Source organism: Nyctereutes procyonoides, unplaced genomic scaffold (genome assembly GCF_905146905.1).
Source record: "Nyctereutes procyonoides isolate TBG_1078 unplaced genomic scaffold, NYPRO_anot_genome, whole genome shotgun sequence".
Classification (NCBI taxonomy): Eukaryota; Metazoa; Chordata; class Mammalia; order Carnivora; family Canidae; genus Nyctereutes; species Nyctereutes procyonoides.
Genome location: NW_026575144.1, coordinates 11,182,785 through 11,203,360, shown reverse-complemented (window position 1 = coordinate 11,203,360; position 20,576 = coordinate 11,182,785). Strand labels below are relative to the sequence as shown.

Sequence of the window (20,576 nt, the reverse complement as noted above, 5' to 3'; positions counted from 1 at the left end):
TATATACATATGCACGAAGATGGGGGGGAGGAGGAAGAGATGGAGAAAGACCCTTCCCCACTGTTCACCTGGAAATATTTAGCCATTAACCACAGCTACTGTTTATCTCTGTGTCCAATTGCCTCAACCTTAACTGAACATCTTCTCCTTTGAGTCTTGACTGAGCCTTTCAAGACAGCATCTATATACTTTGTTAGCTTGGATTGGTATCTCCCCTACTAGGCTGTAAACTTGTCTGTGTAGGTAATGTGTCTTATATGTTTTTGTATTCCCATTTCCTAATAGGAATTCAATCATTGTAGAATGAAAAAGTAAATTACTGACTAAAGCCACTTCCTGAACCCTACTGATGATGGCTCCCCAATATTCACAGGCTAAAGCTCAAACTTCTCTCAATCTGGTTCTAAGTCGATGTCTGATCCAGTAGTTTTTAAGCCAGGTTGCACATGAGAATAACCTGGTCACTTTAAAAATATACTGATGCTCAGGTCCCCACATAGTGTTTTTTGTTGTTGTTGTTGTTTTTTAAAGTAGGCTCCACACCCTGAGGCCAGGACCTAAGATAAAAAGTTGGACTAGGGGCACCTGGGTGGCTCAGTTGGTTAAAGCATCTGCCTTCAGCTCAGGTCATGATCTATCTCAGGGTCCTGAAATAGAGCTCTGAGAGGGGCTCCCAGGTCAGCAGGAAGCTTGCCTCTCCCTCCCCTTCTCCCTCTACTCCTCCCCAGACTTGTGCACTCTCTCTCTCTCAAACAAATAAATAAAATCTTCAAAAAAAAAAAAAAAAAGAAAAAGGTCAGGTGTTTAACCGAGACACCCAGGCGCCCCCAGATATTCTTGATTAATTTGGTGTGTGAATGGTACCTGGGCATCAGAATTATTTTTAAAAGCACTCCAAGTGACTCCTACATGCAGCTTGGGTTGAATGTTAACTACTCATTCATTGGCCTTCCGTAAACCATGAGGGAGAAGTATTTACCATCATAAAATAAATATATTTACATGGCTACTCATGTAGGAGCACAATACACAGAGGAGTCCCAGAAAGATTTAGGTTATTTCCCCCCCCCTTGTTTCTCTAAATTTTTATAGCAGCCCCTCATCTGTAGCTAAACAGGCTTCTCCTTGTACCTCCCTGCTGACTGCTCTGGAGTATCCATTCATTCCACAGACAGTTACGGAGAGCGCACAATGCACCAGGCACTGTTCTACAGGCCACGAATAGAGCATGAACAAGGCAGACAAAAACCGGGTACTGAGGGAGTTTACACTCCCTTCAGGAAAGACAGACAAATAAACAAGTTTTACTTAGGCCTACTAGCAGTAGCATGCTGGTGGATGTTTAACTACACGAGAGCCCTGATTTCTAGCATTTGTTGATTTCTGTCGTATTTACACTCCCCCCACGGCAGACCTGAAGCTATCAGCATGATCTCACCGAACACCGATCTGGGGACAGATAGGTAGTAACCAGTATTACATAGGATTTCCATCTTACAGTCTGACAGACATAAACTTGAAAGCAGAGGTAGGGATCCCTGGGTGGCGCAGCGGTTTGGCGCCTGCCTTTGGCCCAGGGTGCGATCCTGGAGACCCGGGATCGAATCCCACGTCGGGCTCCCGGTGCATGGAGCCTGCTTCTCCCTCTGCCTGTGTCTCTGCCTCTCTCTCTCTCTCTGTGTGACTATCATAAATAAAGTTAAAAAAAAAAAAATTAAAAAAAAAAAAAAAAAAAAAAAAAAGAAAGCAGAGGTAACAGTAAAATCTAATGAAAATAATTAGGAGGTGTTGAGTTTTGAGCATTTATTAGTTTTGTTTTTAACAGAATTTATTTAACTGTAAATTTATAAAACTTAATCTTTACTTTTTGATAATGGTTGTGTTCCACCAATGTGCTCTTAACGTCATGAAAATTTATCAATCAGCTTTGAGAGTCAGTACAAGACTACTGTAGTACAACACTGGAAAGGGAATACAAAGAAAATACAGTAAGGAGAAAGGACTGGAGAGCTACTTTATTTTTTTTTTAAGATTTTATTTATTTATTCATGAGAGACACAGAGAAAGAGAGGCAGAGACATAGGCAGAGGGAGAAGTAGGCTCCATGCAAGGAGCCTGATGTGGGACTGGATCCCTGGTCTCCAGGATCACGCCCTGGGCTGAAGGCGGAGCTAACCCGCTGAGCCACCCAGGCTGCCCTGGAGAGCTACTTTAGACTGGATGGTTGGGTAAGGCCTCTCTGAGAGATATTTGAGCTGGGACTGAAAAAAAAAAAAACAGGGGAGAAGGTAGCAAATGTAAATTTCTGGGAAAACGGCATGCCATACAGAGGGAACAGTGAACAGAAGGCTAGTGTGGTTGAAGCCCTGTGAGCAAGATTAGTAAAATCAGGGAGGAAGCAATTATGCAGTCTTGTAAGCATTGTAAGGAGTCCCGATTTTTCATTCAGACTCTAAGAGAAAGCCATAATTTGGGTTCTGGGTACAGTAATTATCTACTCCCAGTCTTCTTTTCATTCTGTCATCTCATTGAAAGATTTCAAGCAGACCTATGGCTTCACATACAGTCTACTTGCTGATGCCTGACAAATGCATGTATTTAGGCCAGACCTTCCTCCTTTGCTCTGGTACCATATTTCTAATTCTATTTGGGTATCTCCCAAACACCTTGTGATGTATCTGGTCCATAACACAGCAATCCGTAAGTTCGAAATCATTAATTTTACCACGCATCTCACACTGAACACATTCCAAACTGAAATATATTACCCTGACTATACCTGCTCCTTTCCCCAGATTTCCTATCAGCAAAAGGCAGCAACATCCACCCACCTCCTTTTCCTTAGCCACCGCATTCAACTGTCCTAAAGATCACACAAACTCACCCATCCCCTCTCTCCCTAGGCTCACTGCCATTGCCTCAGGCTTTCATCACTTCTCTGGATTACTGTAATAGTGTTCTGCTGATCTCCGTGCTTTTGGTATCAGATTCCTTCTCCAATCAGATTCTCCTCCTACAGTCTCTACTCAAATAAAGGTTATCCACACAACTAACCACTCTAGCAACCTAGTCTTCTTAGACTTCCAAAAATACAAATCTGGGGGGACCAGAGTGGCTCAGTCAGTTAAGCATCTGCCTTCACAATAGGTCATGATCCTGGAGTCCTGAATCAGGCTTCTTGCTCAGCAGGGAGTGTGCTTCTCCCTCTCCCTCTGCCACCAACTTGGGCTCTGTCAAATAGATCAATAAAATATTTAAAAAAACAAAACAAAACAAATGAAACACAAATTTTATAATCCTGAAATGTTCCCTTAGGAAGTGAAGATTCTATCCTTAAAGGTGTATAAACATAATATATAAAGCCCCCTTAGGAAATATCTTCAGATACCTCCTTAGTTTTGTTTCTCATGTCTCCTTATTCCACCCTTATCTAATTACTTGGTCCTCCCAAACAGCAAGGGAGTGGCTTTCTTACATGGATGCCTAGGCCAGCCTTCCTCTCCTCCCTTATCTCCCATTCACACCTCAAAGTCAGCTCAGGTGTCACCTTTCCTTAAAAACCCTGAAGCCCTGGACAAGTCAGGTGCTCCTTTTCACTCCTCCCACAACATACTGGCATGATTCCATCATTGCCCTTATCTCAACTGTAATTGCTTATTTCCATGACTTCAAGTCCGCAGAGGCAAGGGCTGGATCTTTTACTTCCATATCTCAGACATTGAGAGTAATGAGTATGACGAGTAGGATGCTGTAGGTAATCAACCAGTGCTGCAATGTTTGCTGCAATCAGGAGTATCTTAAATATCCCTAAGCACTACTCTCACATTAGGTGAAGTATTGCACAATAACGGTGGCTGAGGAAATAAGAACAGCCTGAAACAGTAAGAAAAAGTTCAGGTTATCATGAAAGTAGACGACACAATCCTGAGAGTTAGTGAGGGCTCTGGCCAGATTCAGACGCAGAAAAAGCTCACATACAATTGCCTTAATTTTTCACGTGAAAAAGCTTACAGAAGTGTTCTCATGAAAGAACCATTGGTAAATGAGGAAGTAAAAAAAACCCTGCTCTTTCCTGCAAAATTACCGTCAACTCACAAACCAGCTGGGGGCTGAGAAAGCTACTTATGGCGAGTCAGATCTACACAGCAACCGGCTTCCCTACATGCTGGCCCTGGATTAGCAGTCAGAAAATGAGGTCAAAATAGTTCTACCACAGATGTGGAATGAAAAGGTCAATGAGGAGAGAGGTTAAAGTAATAATCCTCACACAAGTGGACAGTTGACAGCAATTATAAACCCAGAGCTCTCCACATCAAGGAAAGAGACGTTTCCCCAAGTTCCAAGGAATACTGGTGTCCCAATGTGAAGGGAGCCCTCTATATCGCTTCTTTTGAAACTGAGTTTTTTGTTTACCTTGTCTTGTCTTTTTGCTGCTGTGATCTTCCTACACAAATTAATACTATACTTAAGTCAGAGACTGGCACTAACCTGGACACAGTAACGTGCTTTTAAAATGCATTCTTTTTATTTCCCTGTAGACATAATTTAGCGGTTAAAAAAAAAAAAAAGACCAGTTGCCCCACAATTGTGCAATTTTGAGAACTACAAACCGTTTACCTCATAATTTCTTCACATGAATTGTGAGTGACCAACATTCCGGTGGCAAAAAAGATCGGTGAAAATCGGGAGGGGGAGGGGTGGGGGGCCGGGAGGCAAGCTGTGGAGAGGCTGGGGGGCCTCTCCGAACACGCCGGTCTTCCGAAATGACTACTGCAAAAGGTACGGACGGAGGACAAAAACGCAATGAAAATTTCCGGAAGTTCCAAATCTTCCTAGATCAAAAACTTTCCGTCTTTCAAATCCTATGCCCACATGCAAGCCCAACACTTTTCTCCCAGGACCGCGGCAGCCGAAGGGCGGGGCGGGGCGGGGCGGGGAGCCACAGGCTGAAGCCTCTGCCGCCGGTCAGACCCGCAGGTCTCTCGGGTCTACCCGCAGGCTGGCCCTCGCCAGGGGCGGAAAGGCCCATCCTCGCGTCTCGTTCCTGTATCAGGGGCTCCCTGAAGGCCCCGTGCCTGGTGGAGGGTCCGAGAAGGGATGAGTGGAAAGGAACCACAGGAGCCACCACCCACAGAAACTTCTAAAAGCGCACACACGTCTACACACGCACCGATACACCGTTGCCTTGGAAACCAAGTCAAGCACCCAACCCCTCCCGCGCGGCCCGGGAACCCACTCTCTGGGGCCGGGGGGCCGGGGGGCCGGGGGGGCCGGGGGGGCCGGGGGGGCCGCGGCCCGCAGGAGGCCGGGGCCGGGCGGGTGGAGTCCTCTCCGGCGGCCCCGCCCCGGGCCTCTTTCCCCTGGGCGCCTACCGAGTAGAGGAGCACGACAGCGCCGGGACTGGCGGAGCCGACGGAGAAACAGGAGTTAGAGGAGCTGGAGGAATCCATGGTGCGGCTGCCGTCCCGGGCGGGGCCTGACATTCTTTGCTAGGCGGTGGTGGTGCTGCCGCTGCTGGGGGCGGTTCTTCCGCGCAGGGCGGCCCGACCTCGCCTGGGGCGGCGGCACCCTCTGCTGCCGCGCCGCAGGACCCCGGGCGCCGCCATCTTAACCGGGACGGAAGCCGCGCCGGGACCTGCGACGCGCGCGCTCGCGCACCGCGTCGGAAGTCGGAAGGGCGGGTCGCGCGAGGCGCGGGTGACCGCGGGCGACCGCGGGCTCTGGGCCCGAGCGCGGCGGCGCGGCCCGCATGGCTCAGGAGCGGGGGCTGGGGGCCCGCGCGCCCGCGGGTTCTCGCACCCTCCTGGACGCCCTGCTCCGGAACCTCTACGACTTTGGTGAGTGCGGGGCCTCGGAGCCCACGTGGAGAGCGGACTGGGCCGCCCTGGGCGTTCGGGCGAAAGGTTCCTGCAGGTTGAGCAGCCCCCAGCGCCTCCGACCTGCGTCCCTGGATGGGTCCCGCACACACCGCTGCGGTGATCGGGCTGTTATCCAGGGAGCAGACACCCCGAGTCGTCCGTGTGCGGGCGCCAGGGTGCTGGTCCGAAGCACAGAGATGCGCGCGGGGCCTGGGCTCCCGGAGTAGCCCACCCAGTCACGTTTCGCGGCCCGCTGGGAAGCCCGCGCTCCCGGCGCCACCCTCCCAGCCCCGCGTGACCCCGGGGCGTCGGCACCGCCTCGTCTCGGCCGAGCTCCGTCCTTTAGGGTGTCCTCTCCGCAGACTTCTTAGATCATTTCACGTAAAGCTTTTCACAGCCTTTTCTAATACCCAGCTGGCCAGTCTGTGCTCTCCTTTAATCTGGCCCGGGAAAAAGGAAATAGAAAGTTATTACAGATTGGCAGCCGCCTGGCACTTTAGCCAGAAGGCGGTTCCACACGTTCTGAGAACCTGCTCCAAGTTAGAGGACATCCCTTGTTCACACAACGCAGAGAGCCGAGGCATTAGGGACTTTAAGGAGCAAACATTTCTTAAATTTGTAACCTGATACTGCAAGATCTGTTTTAGCGTGGAGCCATTGGTCGGAATTCTGAGCTTGCTTAAACAGTAAAAATAATTGTGCAACTACAGCCCCATTTGAAGAAAAATAAGACTTTTTTTTTTTTCTTTGTATTTCTGGGTGTGGATAGCCGTGGCTTGCACATAAGCGCATTCATGTGATTTAACGATTTGATAAAACCAAAGCTATTTATTTTTCCACTCTGCGTTTGAACAAACAGGAGAAACACAATATGAAGCAGAACAGAAAAGGAGCAGAAAGAAAGGAGAAAAGAAGAAGAGAGATGCTGGGACCCCAGCGGCAGTGACAGGAGAGCCAGCTCCCCTACCTGGTTCTCTTGTAAGAGGCCAAAGGAAGAGTGCTTCCAGCTTCTTCAAGGAACTCCAAGAAGAGCTGCAGTGCACTCCTGCTGTGACCCCCGCAGAACCCCCTTCAGGACCAGAAGTCCCTTGTGCTGCAGCATCACCCTCAACCCTGAAGAACAGCAGGGAGCAAGTAGAAGTGATAGAATTTCACAGCAGAAATAAAAAAAGAAAAGAGAAGCTAGATCAAAATGAGAACATGCAGGTAATGAGTTGGTTTATATGTATATGGTGAAAACCCTGATATCACAGTTTTAGATAAGTATCTTTTCCTTTTTTTTTTTAAAGAGTTTTTCAGGGAGCACCTGGGTGGCTCAGTCAGTGAAGTGTCTGCCTTTGGCTCAGGTCGTGATGCTGGGGTCCTGGGATTGAGTCCCACAATGGGCTCCCTACTCAGCCAGGAGCTTGCTTCTCATGTTCCCTCTGCCCCTCCACTTGCTCGTACAGGCATGTGCAATCTCTCTCTGTTTCTCTTAAGTAAATCTTTTTTTTAAAAAGTTTTTATTAAAAAAAATTAGAAAGATACATTTTTCTTTATTTATCTCTGCACCCAACATGGGGCTTGAACTCATGACCCCAAGATCAAGAGTTGCAAGCTGTAGGGACTGAGCCAGCCAGGCACCACTAGATGAGTTTCTAGTTTCTGTACACACCGTGCCAGGTGTCCCCAGCACCACCCTTAAGCTTGAGGATTTGCTAAAAGCACTCACAGGACTCAACACAGCGTGTAGTCATCATCACAGGTACAAATTACCACTGCAAAAGGATACAGAGTAAAAACTAGTGAAGGGAAAAGCCTGATTGGGTCAGGCCAGGGGAAACCAAGTGCAAGTGTCTAGATATCCCCTCCCAGTGGTGTTGCATGGGATGTTTCATATCCCCAGCAGTGTCCTCTGACAGTATGTGGGAAGTGTTGCTAACCACTTTCAACCCCAGCCTGGGTGTCCAGGGTTTTTGTTAGAGGTCAGTTATGTAGACATGCAGACTGACCTTAGTTACTAAAGCTCTAGACCCCTAGAATAAAAGCAGGTATTCTCCATAAATCACATTGTTAGAATAAATGATCTGGGCAGACTTGGTGTGGCTTGGCTCAAGGCTTGGGGATGCAAAAACACTTTTATCAGACAATATTCCAATTGGTCAGCTCCCAGGAGCCAACCAAGGGCCAAATATGAAAATAAGACTTTCTTAGGAATCTGCAGAGTTTGAGAAATGCAGGCCTGCTGAGTGGATCTTTTCATACCGATAAGCCTTCTGCTTGACGGTGCTCAGAGATAACTGAGTCATTCAACAACTGTTTCTGGCTGCTGTTTCAGGCACCGGGATACAGCATTGAGCAAGAGAGAAAACCGTTCTCTCTCAAGGAACTTACATTCTGTTGGAAAGCAGTTTGATTTCACTGAGCAGTAATCTCTCTCAGACTGAATTTTGTAAGCCTTACTCAAAATTCAGGCCAAGAGAGAGATGTCATTGCTTATCCAGCTTTTCCCACAAGGATATTATAGTTTTGTTAAATATATTGCAAAAATCCAAATATTCTATTTCTGTTGGATTCCTCATGTCCTATAAACTTTTGTCTCAAAAAAAAAAAAACACAAAAACTTTTGTCTCATAAAAGGAAAAAGGGATTGTATTAGTTTCCTAGGGCTGCTGGATGGAAATTTGGTCTCTCCTAGTTCTGGAGGCCACAAAAGCCACAATCAAGGTGTTGGCTAGACACACTTCTCTCTGAAAGGGAATCCTTCCTTCCTTCTTTCAGCTTGTGGTGTCTCTAAGCATTCTTTAGCTTGTGGCTGCATCATCCTAAACTTTGCCTCCATCTGCCTGTGGCTCTCTATATGTTTGAGTCTCAAATCTCCCTCTGCCCTTATTGTAAGACGCTGTTATTAGATTTAGGGTCCACCTGAAATCTAGGTTGGGTCTCATCATGAGATCTTTAACTTAATTACACTACAAAGACCCTTTTTCCAAGTAAGATCCATTCATTGATTCTGGGGATTAGGACATGGACATGTCTTTTTGGAGATAGCAATTCAACCCACCACAAAGATAGTCAGGCGTGCATCCTTCTTGATGAACTTGTGATCACATGCTAGTGTCCAGTGCTTTCCACATCTATTTCATGGTTTAAAAAACCATCTGTGTCATCTTTCCTAGCATTCAGCCAGCTCTTTATGTCACACTCACCAGCATGCCTTCTTCAAAGACTAAATGCTTTTTGTAATCCTCTACTTTGATTCTAGGATTCTAGGTCAATTTCCAACTCATACTCCAAACATGGGACACTGGGAACTGTTAAGGCAGGGTAGGAAGTGGATTCCCTTGGCCCTTCAGCCAGCTAGGGAACTTAGAGTGATTGGTATTACCACAGCCAACTGTTGTGCACCTTACCAAGAGTAGTATTTTCTCTATGTGCCACACAAAGGAAAAGGTTGGCTTTGCATTATATCTAATTCTGCATTTGGAGAATTTAGCGAACAAAGCATCTGAGTACCTTCCCTCATTTCTTCAGGTGTCTCGGTCTTCTGTTTCCTCTTACACTTGCTGGGTTCTTTCTAGAATGGAAAGTTTCTAATAGGACAAAAATGTTGGCATTGAATGGGTGCATTTCTCTGTCTCTTAATAATAGAACATTTGCTGCCGGCTGTTGGATTCTTTCTTCCCTTTCCCATCTTCTTCCCTTCCCTTCCCTTTTTTTTTTTTTTTTTTAAGATTTTATTTATTTATTCATGAGAGAGAGAGACAGAGACATAGGCAGAGGAAGAAGCAGGCTCCATGCAGAGAGCCAGACCCTGGACTCCATCCCAGGTCTTCAGGATCACGCCCTGGGCTGAAGGGGGCGCTAAACCGCTGAGCCACCCGGGCTGCCCTTCCCTTCCCTTTTGATCCCTTTTTCACTGTAGTTGGCTTTTCTCAGGAACCTCCGTTCATTTGACATTTTGGATTTCCTGACTTTAATGAAATTTTTCAGTTGTCCTTGGCGTTCTGTCCTTTCCTCCTTTTTAAAATTTATCCTTTGAACACATGAATGTGTCTGACTAAAGAGACAGATTATGAACACAGTAAAAACACGTAAGCCTGTACAAGACTTCAGGATGTTTACATTGCAACATGTAAACAAATAGCAGTGAATATGACGCTAGTTATTAATGGCATATCCTGGGAATGCCAGCTAAGGAATAGTCAGTCGGTCAGTTGGGAGTAATTAGGATATGTGATGCTATGCTAAGAGTTTGTATAATGTGGTAAAAGATAGTTGTGACCCCTGTTTTCTGAAAGCTTACAGGTCATTGTAGGACAGTTCAGACAGACATGGAATCAGCAAAAATGTCTAATAAGATAATGATAGCCTGCATGGAGTCAGCTGGTTGTCTTTGGAGAATACATGAGAGGTACTAACAAGTTGGAGAACCCAGCTGGCCCTGCCTGAACCCAGGAAATGACCTTCTTTCCCTAGGCTTGTGCCGTAAATACTGTGGTTAAACTACATTGTATATCGAAACAGGTGTTCATGGTGTGGTTTGTTGATTTTTAATACAAAATATATATATATTTGGTCTTTGTCCCCCATTTCTAGTGCAGAACTCCTATAACCCTTGTAGTTCCCCAAGTGATGAGAGCAGTAAAGGTATCTTCTATAGTGAGTGAATTAGGGCAGGTTGCCAGGAGAATCAACCACATGATTAGAAATTTGGAATTTTCAATCCCATCTCCTTGACCTCTGGGGGAAATAATGGGCTCAATTAATTGCCTGTGGTCAATGATTTAATCCGTCATACTTTATGAAACGAAGCCTCTGTAGAAACCCAAAGAGTTTGGAAAGTTTTTGGGTTGGTGATGGTGTGGAGGTGCTTGGAAACTGACACACTCAGAGAGGACATGGAAATGCCTCGTCCTGTCCCACATTATCTTACTCTGTACATCCCCCCCATCTGGCTCGTCCTGAGTTATATTTCTTTTTTGTTTGTTTTTGTTTTAAGATTTTATTTATTTATTCACGAGAGACAGAGAGGCAGAGACACAGGCAGAGGGAGAAGCAGGCTCCACACAGGGAGCCTGACGTGGGACTCAATCTGGGGACTCCAGGATCACACCCCAGGCCAAAGGCAGGCGCCAAACCGTTGAGCCACCCAGGGATCCCCTATATCCTTTTATAATAAACTAGTGCTCTAGTAAGTTAGACAGGTTTCATGCATTCTGTGAGCCACCCTAGCAAACTAATGGAACCCAAGGAGGGAGTCATGGGAACTTTTAATCTGTAGGTGGTTGGTCAGAAGCACACACAGGTCACAGCATGAACTTGCAGCTGGAGAATGAGATGGGTGGCCATCTTGTAGGACTGAGCCCTCAACCTGTGTAATCTGATGCTATCTCCAGGTAGAGAGTGTCACCATTAGTTTGAATTGTAGCTGGTGTGGGAGCATTGCTATGTGGGGGAACCCTCCCCATAACACGCCTTTTAATGGATTAATCGGGGAACTTGGCCACCATCTATATAACATTTTACCCATTCCAACTGTCTAACCTGCAAATGAACTAACTGATCATATCCCTTTTATAAAGCAGTGACTATAGAAGTAGTTTGACAGGAAATAGTAGGTTATGATATTCCTTATTTAGTCCATGAATAATTGGGTATCTCCTGTTTGCCAGACCCAGGAGATCCAGCAGTGAATGAGATATAGTCCTCTGCCCTCATAGAATCTACAGTCTACTGGTGGAGTCAAGCATCAGGTAAATTAATAAAATAAGGAGAGTTTTAAACCCCCTGAGGGAGAGAAATAGTCTTGAGAGTTAATAGGAAGAACCTCCTTTTGGTAGAGTGGGCAGGCAGTCTCAGGAGGAGGTGACATGAGGCTCTGCTAAAGCTTTCCAGTGAAAGGAGCCAGAAGTGTCATGCCAGGTATGAAAAGGCCTATGGAGGGCAGCCCCGTGGCTTAGTGGTTGAGCGCTGCCTTTGGACCAGGGCATGATCTTGGAGACCCGGGATCGAGTCCCACATCGGGCTTCCTGCATAGAGCCTGCTTCTCCCTCTTCCTGTGTCTGTGCTTCTCTCTCTCTCTGTGTGTCTCTCATGAATAAGTAAATAAAATATTTAAAAAAAAAAGGGAAAAAGAAAAGGCCTTTGGGTTCTGGAAGCTAGAAACCTAATGGAGTAGGACAAAGGGGAGAAGAGTCCAAGCCGTGGTAGAGGGACAGGCCAAGGCCTTTGAAATTTAAAGTATGTAGAAAACCACAAAGAATTTTAGGGCACGAGGTGATCTGATTTACATTTTAAACGTTCACTGAGGTCCCTGTATGGTAGATTGTAGATAAGCAGTAGCAAGAGGCTTACGGGGGCTAGGTTAGGAGTTTACTACAGTGGTTCTGGTTCAAGATGGGGTGGCCTAGACTCCGGATTTGAGGGATGAGTGTAAGGCTGCCTGTGAGGAAGAAAGGTCTTGAGACTGAAAGCACCAGGTGTGGCTGGAAATGTTACAAGTGTTGCTTGCTCAAGGGATACATCTTAGTATTTTATTTTCTCTACCCTTAGCATCATCTGCGTCCTGGACCTTAGCCTTCTTTGTGGCCTCCATAGAAAAGGGATGAGAAAGAGGGAATAGAAATAATAGAACAGTGGACACTAGATCAGAAGAGGCTCTTGGCCCTTATGGCCTGGACGCAGGTACATGCAGACTGCTGCTAAGCATGCAGTAAATCACTTTAAGAACTAAGATTTCCTGTGCATACTATGTATCACAGGTGATTACTTCTGTTCACTAATTCATTATTTCACTGGATCCTCACAGTTCATGCACCCTGTCTTCATTTTACAGAGGAAATCGATGCCTTAGAGACGTTAAGATACTTGCCTACATTTAAACTGTCAGTCACCCCATATCTACAGTTCCAGAACCCCAGAGCTTTGGAAGTCACAGTTTTGTTGTGTTTTAGATTTATTGGGCAGCAAAAGCTGATCTGAACTCAACTCAAGGGGTTAAGGAATGATTTTTGTTTGTTCCATTTGGCATGAATATTCATAGACACTGCGGCAGAAATATGAATGTACTTAATCATGAGGTGCTGTCTTGTCCCCCAGTGAAAATGGTATATTGTATTCAGTACATTCACAATATTACCTTTCTCAAATGTGAAAGCTCCTGAATTTTCTAAGAATTCCACAGAAAGGATTGTGGATGTGAAGTGACTACCAGAGCTCAGGTTTTGACCCCAGGGTTTCTGGCTTGAAAGCTGCTACACCAGAGAGAGCGAGAGCAGGTTAGCTTAGGCTCTTCATCTTTTTAGTAACACAAATGCGCTGGTCTAGAATCTTCACGAGATAGAAAGACCTGTCCCTGTGTTACTGCCACAGGTTCTTTACTGCTCTCATAACCTTTGCAATATCTAGATCATTCCCTAGGACTCATCCCTGAAATGCTTCATGCTCCAGGGCACCCTTTAACTTTGTTCAACACTCCTGTTTAGCAAATCCAGTTTTGGTTAAGTATTAGGAGGAGAGTAACACAGTTGAAGTAATTTGCCTTCTAGAAGATATGAATAAATTTCCCAATGTTCTTTGAACTGCTCGAATTTTAAAAAGAGTGTTTAATTACTGAACTACTCTCTCATTGGACAAAGGTTGGACAATGTAACTAGTAGAATAAAAGAACCTAACCAGTGCAGCAGAAAATAGTCGTGGTCAGCAAAGTCAGCCCATGGACGCATTCACTTAGCCCAGGAGATTGCCAGCTTTTATCCCGCACCCCTAAACTTTTATTTGTATTATAGCTTTCTTCTTTCTTCAGAGCCTAACATGCAAGTTTTCAAAATCTGCAAACATTTCTCTTTCCTGTGTGTGGGACAGTAAGGCTTTACAGGTCAGGATAGATTAGGCAGTGGTTTGGTAACATGCTCCCTACATCTCAGTGGTTTGAAGGCAAAGTTAATTATTTTCATATGTTCATCAGGGTTAGCAAGGACAGAGTGTGTTGCTCCACACCATGCTCATCTAGGGACCCAGGATAATAGGGGCTCCACCGTCTAGAAAGAAGGCTGTTAGTTGCTTTGGTGAAGAAGGGGAGTCAGTGAATGGCTTTTAGTAGTTCCATATGGAAGGGGCATATGTCCCCTCTGCTCATACTTCTTTGGCCAAAGAAAGTCATGTAGCCCTGCCAAACTTCCGGCAGGGAGCAAGAAGTAGGGGAGGACCTAGTATTGCCTGTAGGTAGTAAGCCTCCTGCTACAGTGAGCATGAGGGAAAAGAAAACAGGCAAAACTACTGATGATTTCTAAGTCAGGCAATATATGATGAATAATGGACTGAAAGGTCATTAAAGCCGTGAATAAAAGTTAGATATTGGGGGCACCTGGGTGGCTCAATCAATTAAGTATCTGCCTTCATCTCAGGTCACAATCCCAGGGTTCTGGGATAGAGCCCCACATTGGGCTCTCTGTTCAGCGTGGAGTCTGCTTCTCCCTTCCCTTTACCCCTCCCCGCTGCTTGTACATGCACTCTCTCTCTCTCTCAAATAAATAAAAAAAATTTTTTTTTGATATTAGATATTGGTGGGTTCATGCCTATGGACTCAGCATCACAAGACAGTGAGCTAAGAATTATTTTCTAAATGTTTGCTTTTATTATTAAAAAAAAAAAAAAGACCTAGAATCCAAACCTTTTCTCAAACATCGAGAGCTGCAAAGCTGAGATGTTTCTAGTGAAATGATAACAGAGGGAATAGCAAGGTGTCTATGTGTGACCGACCACACCTACTAACCCTGTCCACACTGCCCCTCAGCCTGCATGTCCCCACAGCCAGGATAAATGGAGGCCTGCATGCAAGGAGTTGGTGTTCTGTGGGGCTGCAGGGGAAAGCAGGGACCTCAGAGGCTGTGACCCTCTCCTCCATGGGTCAGTTTCACCCCCAGACACAGGGCTTTTGGCCCCACAGTGGTCACACAGGTGGCCAGGGATTTTATCACAGCACTTAGGTCCACTTAGATTGCTCCTTCCTCGTGCTCATCTGATACAGGGCTGCTGAGGGCATCTGTGACTTCTCCAGTACTGCTGGGAATCTCATGCTCCTGAACGAAATTTCCAACTCAGAAGACAATTAGTTGCTTTCATTGGATGGATGGGAGGGAAGAAGAGAGAGAAAGAACTCTTTAAACTTTTAGGAAAGGAGGTAAATGTTTCATGGGATTTTGGAGATCTGTGAACCACATACAGTTTTTCTTTTTAGCATACAATTTGCATTTGAGGTTCTGGATAATTCTGAATTCATTAAGATATAAGCAATTTGTTTTCCAAAAGTAATATTACTGTTTATCATATTAAATAGATTGGGTGTGCAGGCCAATGGAAAAGGTTTTTTAACTTCAAGGTAAATAGATCATTTTTTTTCTGACATGGAACACAAAATCAGACTTTCTGGCATAGAGGAATGGAAGTGCCTGGTGTCTTTTGTGTGCCCATCGCCTTAACTAAGGCATTCGATTCTGTGAAATACATGATGGAAGAAAATTGGAAGCATAACGAAAGTCAGGAATCTTGGTAAAATAATGTGGAAGATGGCTTTATTGTGACTGAGAGCCCAGAACAGGGTCACATGCTTAGCGCACGGCAGTCATCCTTCATGGTACCATGTTCCACCTGTCCAGCTGGGTGTCAGCATGCAGCATGCCAGCAGATGAGCAGTGCTGGGGTGACTGCTGGAGGGTGTTATTTCACAGTGGATTAGCTAATAATGAGAGCGCTGGCCACGTCTTCCTATTTACTGGACCTCACTGACATTTACCACCGCACACCTTATCCACTTTCATTGTGAGAAGCCCTCTGTGAGATCAATGTATGGCCTCACAGAGACAGAGCCTGTCACCTGTGGAAGTATTCAGTGACCGACCTGCACACCCAAAATACACACTGGGGAAACAGACCAGGATAAGCTGAAGTACAGCTCCATTTGGAGAAGGAGAGACCGGGAGACCTGTACATTGCAGAGCTCCCTGCTGAGCGGGATGGCAGGAGGTCCCACCCTGGTGAGCGGCTGGCTGGCTATCTGTCTTCAACATTATCCTTTGAGGGAGAGGGGGGCCTTTTCTAGAGGCTTCACAGCTTTTAGAGCCTGCTTCCTATTGGTCCAGGATGGGGTTGGGTAGTGACTGCTGCTGTTAGCCAGATGTGACAATATATTCCCTTAAAATCTCAAGCTTCTGGTCAGTTCTGTGGATTGGTAACCGAAGCTAGTGAGTGGCTATATCAGTGTAAAGAGTCATGCTTTGAAGGCATTTGCAGCATTATTATTTTCTACTGGGAATTATAAGCCAAATCTCCACCATTTCTAGAATTGTGATGTTCCTGAAAGAAATATCTAGGTTAAGAGAGTTTTGTTAGCCATTATTTTAAGGGCTGAATGGGAGGAAGAAGGGAGAGAAGAGTTATTTAAATATAATATTCAGGGGCACTTGGATGGTTCAGTCAGCTAAGCGTTCAACTCTTGGTTTTGGCTCAGGTCATAATCTCAGGGTCCTAAAATTGAGCTCCGAGTTGGGCTTCATGTTGGGCGTGGAACCTGCTTAAGATTCTCTCTCTCTTCCTCTACCCCTCCCCTCAGCTCATCCACACACTATTCTCTAAAAAAAAAAAAAAAATATATATATATATATATATATATATGTATATATATATGTGTGTGTGTGTGTGTGTGTATAAAATGTTTACCCTCCAGAATCCCTGCTTAGTCACCCTCTTCTAAACTGTTTCCCCTGCTGCACAGAATCTGCATGTCATTTATGAGAGAGACATTGGTCTCATCGTCTTTTTTTATTTTTGTATTTTAAAATAATTTTTTATCCTTTCTTAAGCTCTGAGACCTTAACATTTCTTTTCTCCATTTTTCTTCCATTACAGCTTTTGTGCAACATACTTATGTTATTGTTTGGTATTTAGGCATCTGGGCCAGTTTCAAGGCCTTTTAAAATATGATTACTCTGTTGATGACAAATACTCCAACGATATAGAAACAGATGATCTTAATAAGAATTTTTTTTCTTTCAGATCAAAAGTAGTATCCTTGAGAAAGATGTGGATAGACAAGAATTTAACTTAGAGAAGGTATGTGTTTGAAACTTAATTTTTTTCAGCTTTATAATACCAAACAAAGAATATGCTTACATGTCCAGTGGTTGAAGTAAATCACACTACATCTGTTGATGAATATTAGGCTGTCATTTAAAACATGATGGTTTGTGACTGCAGTGCCCATGATGCAGTGGTAAGTAAGAAAGTAAGGAGGGATGTGTGTATTCTCCTGTTGTTTTTTTTTTTTTTAAATTTTTATTTATTTATGATAGTCATACACAGAGAGAGAGAGGCAGAGACACAGGCAGAGGGAGAAGCAGGCTCCATGCACCGGGAGCCCGACGTGGGATTCGATCCGGGGTCTCCAGGATCGCGCCCTGGGCCAAAGGCAGGCGCCAAACCGCTGCGCCACCCAGGGATCCCGTATTCTCCTGTTGTAACTAGGTTTTTAAAATGCATGAGAAAAAAGGAGGAGGTAACTCAATTGCTAAGAGTGGCCTCAGTGGCTTTTTCTTTTCCTCTGAAGCATCTTTAAAAAAAAGACAAACATAGATCTGTGTTTGAAGCTGCTATAGGAAATGGTTTCTTGGTGTGAGTAAGAGTGTTTGGAGAGGTACTTTTAGGTCGAAATTCTTGCCCATTAGGGTAATAGCTTGTTTCAGAGAGCACCCCAGAGTATACAGAACTCTGCGTTCAGTCCTAGTTCTGTTGCTAGTTTGTGTGCTACTGAGTCTTTGCTTCTGCTATCCAAAATTCAACATGGGAGAACGTGTGTTGTGAGGTTATGGTATGAGATTATTGTTAAGACCTCCACAAAGCTCCGCAAACTACAGCACAACAGAGTTTTTGCCACAGCACATCCTGATGTCTGATGTGTGTTGCTCCAAGGGAGTATTTCTTCTCTGGAGTCTCTGGGATGCACTTGGATCTGATTCCGGTCTGTGTCCACAGGCTCGCTTGGAAGTGCACCGGTTCGGGATCTCAGGTTATGGAAAGGGAAAGGAACGAGTCCTGGAACGGGAACGTGCCATCATGCTGGGTGCCAAGGTGAGGGGCTGCCTCTGTCTTCCATCAGCAGACAGGATACAGGAAGGGGAGATCCCAGGGCAAGGGAGGACAGGGGTCACCGAGAGATCTTTGCAAAATAAAAAATGATTATCTCTTGGCTTTTTTTCCCCCTTGGATTTCAGCCTCCCAAAAACAGTTATGTGAATTACAAGGTTCTGCAGGAGCAGATCAAAGGAAAAAAGGCAGCAAAGGAAGAAGAAAAGAGAATGGTACGAGTAACAGCCTTTTTGTTACTAAGCTAGAGCAGGAAGTTGCCTGTGGTTGGCCACAGGGAAATGCTGGACCTACTACCTGGGAAGCAGTGTAGACCACAGTAAGATGGAGGGTGAAATGATTATCTTCCCCGACCCATTCAGGTCAGTTGCATTCTATAACAGTAGCCAGGTAAGCCAGCAGATCATGTAAACTGCTGTGATCTTTTTCCTCTGTTGTATTTTACATTGTATAGAACATAGGGGCCACAGAGGGGTGGAATGCTGTGCTCCCTCCCTTTCCCCTAAAATGGAAGATTTCATATTTCTCCTGTAAGTCTTTTCTGGAATGACCTTTCACACTCTTGAGAGAGTTTTGGGATGAAATTGAGTGTATGTTTAATATGCCTGCTTGAGAAAAAGATGAAAAGTAAATGGTGTCTCCCTGGCTTTTGATCACAAACCTCTTGTCTGCTTTTGAATATCCATTACCCATTATTGACATATATGTTGTCTTAAATCCTGAAATTAGGCCCAGGACACAGATATTTTCAAGAAAAAGAAGAAGAAGAGAGTGCAGGAAGACAGGTCAGTGAAATCCCCAGGTACTAGGGGGAGTTATCCGGATAAACCTACTGGTTAGTCCTGAAAATAACACCTTGAGTTTACCTGGTGTTTCTGACCTGTTAGAGTGCTTCACTGTCTCTGTGCATTCTGATCTAGTCTTGGGAGAAGACAGGCTTTAGGACATTGCCCCAGATCAAACAGCTACTTCAGAACTGAATTGGGGATCTTCCCCCCCCAACCCCCCCCCCCCCAAGAGCCTGCCCACATGACAGCGCAGTCTGGGGCTGTATACTGTCCTCTGCCATACCACACAAGGTGGAGCACCATCATCTGAGTAACGGAATGTTGATTTTGTTGCTTCATGCTTGTTTCTTAGCTTTTGTTCAAAAATGCCTTCTCTCCCTCCTTGAGTTACTGTTTCAAAATTGACATCTTTTGTCTTAACCTTTTTCTTGGACTCCTGGAGAGCTGGCATGCGGATGGTCATTTATCCTGGCCACATATGTCTGTCTGTTGAGGGTTCCCTGCGTGCCAAGCATATAGATGTCTTAGGTGTCGGGGATACAGCCATGATCACACGAGGGGTATCCCTGCCTTTGAGGAGCTTACATTGTAGTGAGGGAAACACACCAAAACATACAAACAGGTAAGCAAGGGGATGTCAGGTGCCGGAAGGTTCTGTGAAGAGGTTGCAATAAAGTATTATAAAAGAAAATCACTGGGGGTGGGCTCTGAGTTGAGAACTGAGTGAAGAGGAGGGTCAGCCCAGAAAGATCTGTAGAAGAACATTGCACATAAAAGAAGCCGGTGCAGGGCAGCCCTGGTGGCTCAGCAGGTTAGCGCCGCCTTCAGCCCAGGGTGTGATTCTGGAGACCCAGGATCAAGTCCCACGTCGGGCTCCTTGCATGGAGCCTGCTTTTCCCTCTACCTGTGTCTCTGCCTCTATCTCTCTCTCTGTGTCTCTCGTGAATAAATAAATAAAATCTTTAAAAAAAAAAAAAAAAAAGAAGAAGAAGAAGCCAGTGCAAAGGCCCTGAGACAGGAAGGCAGCTGGCATGTTTCAGGGACCACAGGAAGGCAGGCGGTTGTTGCGGTAGGGCAGTGGGGGTGGTGTGCACGGGAGGATCCCAGGAGCTTGCAGGAGCAGACCACAGTCACCTGGTTGATGGTGCTGCAATCCGTCTTCATAAGCTTAACTCTAATACTATTCTCTCCCTTTAACTGCAGGAAATCCAAAAAGAAGAAATCAGCTCCCAGTATTTTGTCAAATGGACGGATTGGGCAGGTTGGAAAATTCAAAAATGGGACCCTGATTTTGAGCCAGGTTGATATCAAGAAAATAAATTCATCTCGAGTGGCTAAATGAAATACTTCATAAAATAAAGGGAAGAACGTTGTACTGAAACTGGACTCCCACAAAACTTCCAGATTATTTTTATTTATTTCATATTTCATAGACTGCTTTTCTATTTTAGGGAAAAAAACGTCAAATAGAAATAATAAAATTTGTCGTTTCTTAAGTGTCTGTTTTACAGTGATGAGCATGAGAAGGGACAGCAGTGCTTTTCAAATCTATTGAAAAGATTGTTTAATCTTCTCCAGCAAGATTTATGCTAGATTCGTTTTCCCTGGTGTTTTGTACATTTGCTTGTAATGTAATTTTTCATAAACGTGATCATTTATTGATTTGTAAATGCTAATGATTAGCTTTAAATTGCCTTTTCTTTTTTTCAAGATTGATTTATTTTAGAGAGAGAGCAAGCACACGAATGGGGCAGAGGGCGCAGAGGGAAAGGGAGTGAGAGAATCCCAAACAGACTCCCGTTCAGCATGG

At 45.1% G+C, this 20,576-nt stretch overlaps 2 protein-coding genes across 3 annotated transcripts in view; one reads left to right on the top strand and one right to left on the bottom strand.

Annotated features, from left to right (window-relative positions):
* GNPAT (glyceronephosphate O-acyltransferase) overlaps positions 1-5,512 on the bottom strand; it is a 33,951-nt gene extending 28,439 nt beyond the window's left edge. For both annotated transcript variants that reach the window (XM_055308766.1, XM_055308767.1), the window contains exon 1: positions 5,373-5,512. In XM_055308766.1, coding sequence (XP_055164741.1) covers positions 5,373-5,483 — 111 coding nt within the window. In that variant the 5' untranslated portion in view covers positions 5,484-5,512. The remainder of the gene's footprint in view (positions 1-5,372) is intronic.
* Positions 5,513-5,707: 195 nt separating this feature from the next.
* On the top strand, positions 5,708-20,262 carry CUNH1orf131 (chromosome unknown C1orf131 homolog). Its single transcript, XM_055308768.1, has 7 exons — positions 5,708-5,837; positions 6,718-7,064; positions 16,893-16,949; positions 17,868-17,963; positions 18,107-18,193; positions 18,708-18,763; positions 19,970-20,262. Exons 1-7 carry the CDS (start codon positions 5,750-5,752, stop codon positions 20,106-20,108), a joined length of 870 nt encoding a protein of 289 aa, XP_055164743.1. The 5' UTR covers positions 5,708-5,749; the 3' UTR covers positions 20,109-20,262.
* The last annotated feature ends 314 nt before the right edge of the window (positions 20,263-20,576 follow it).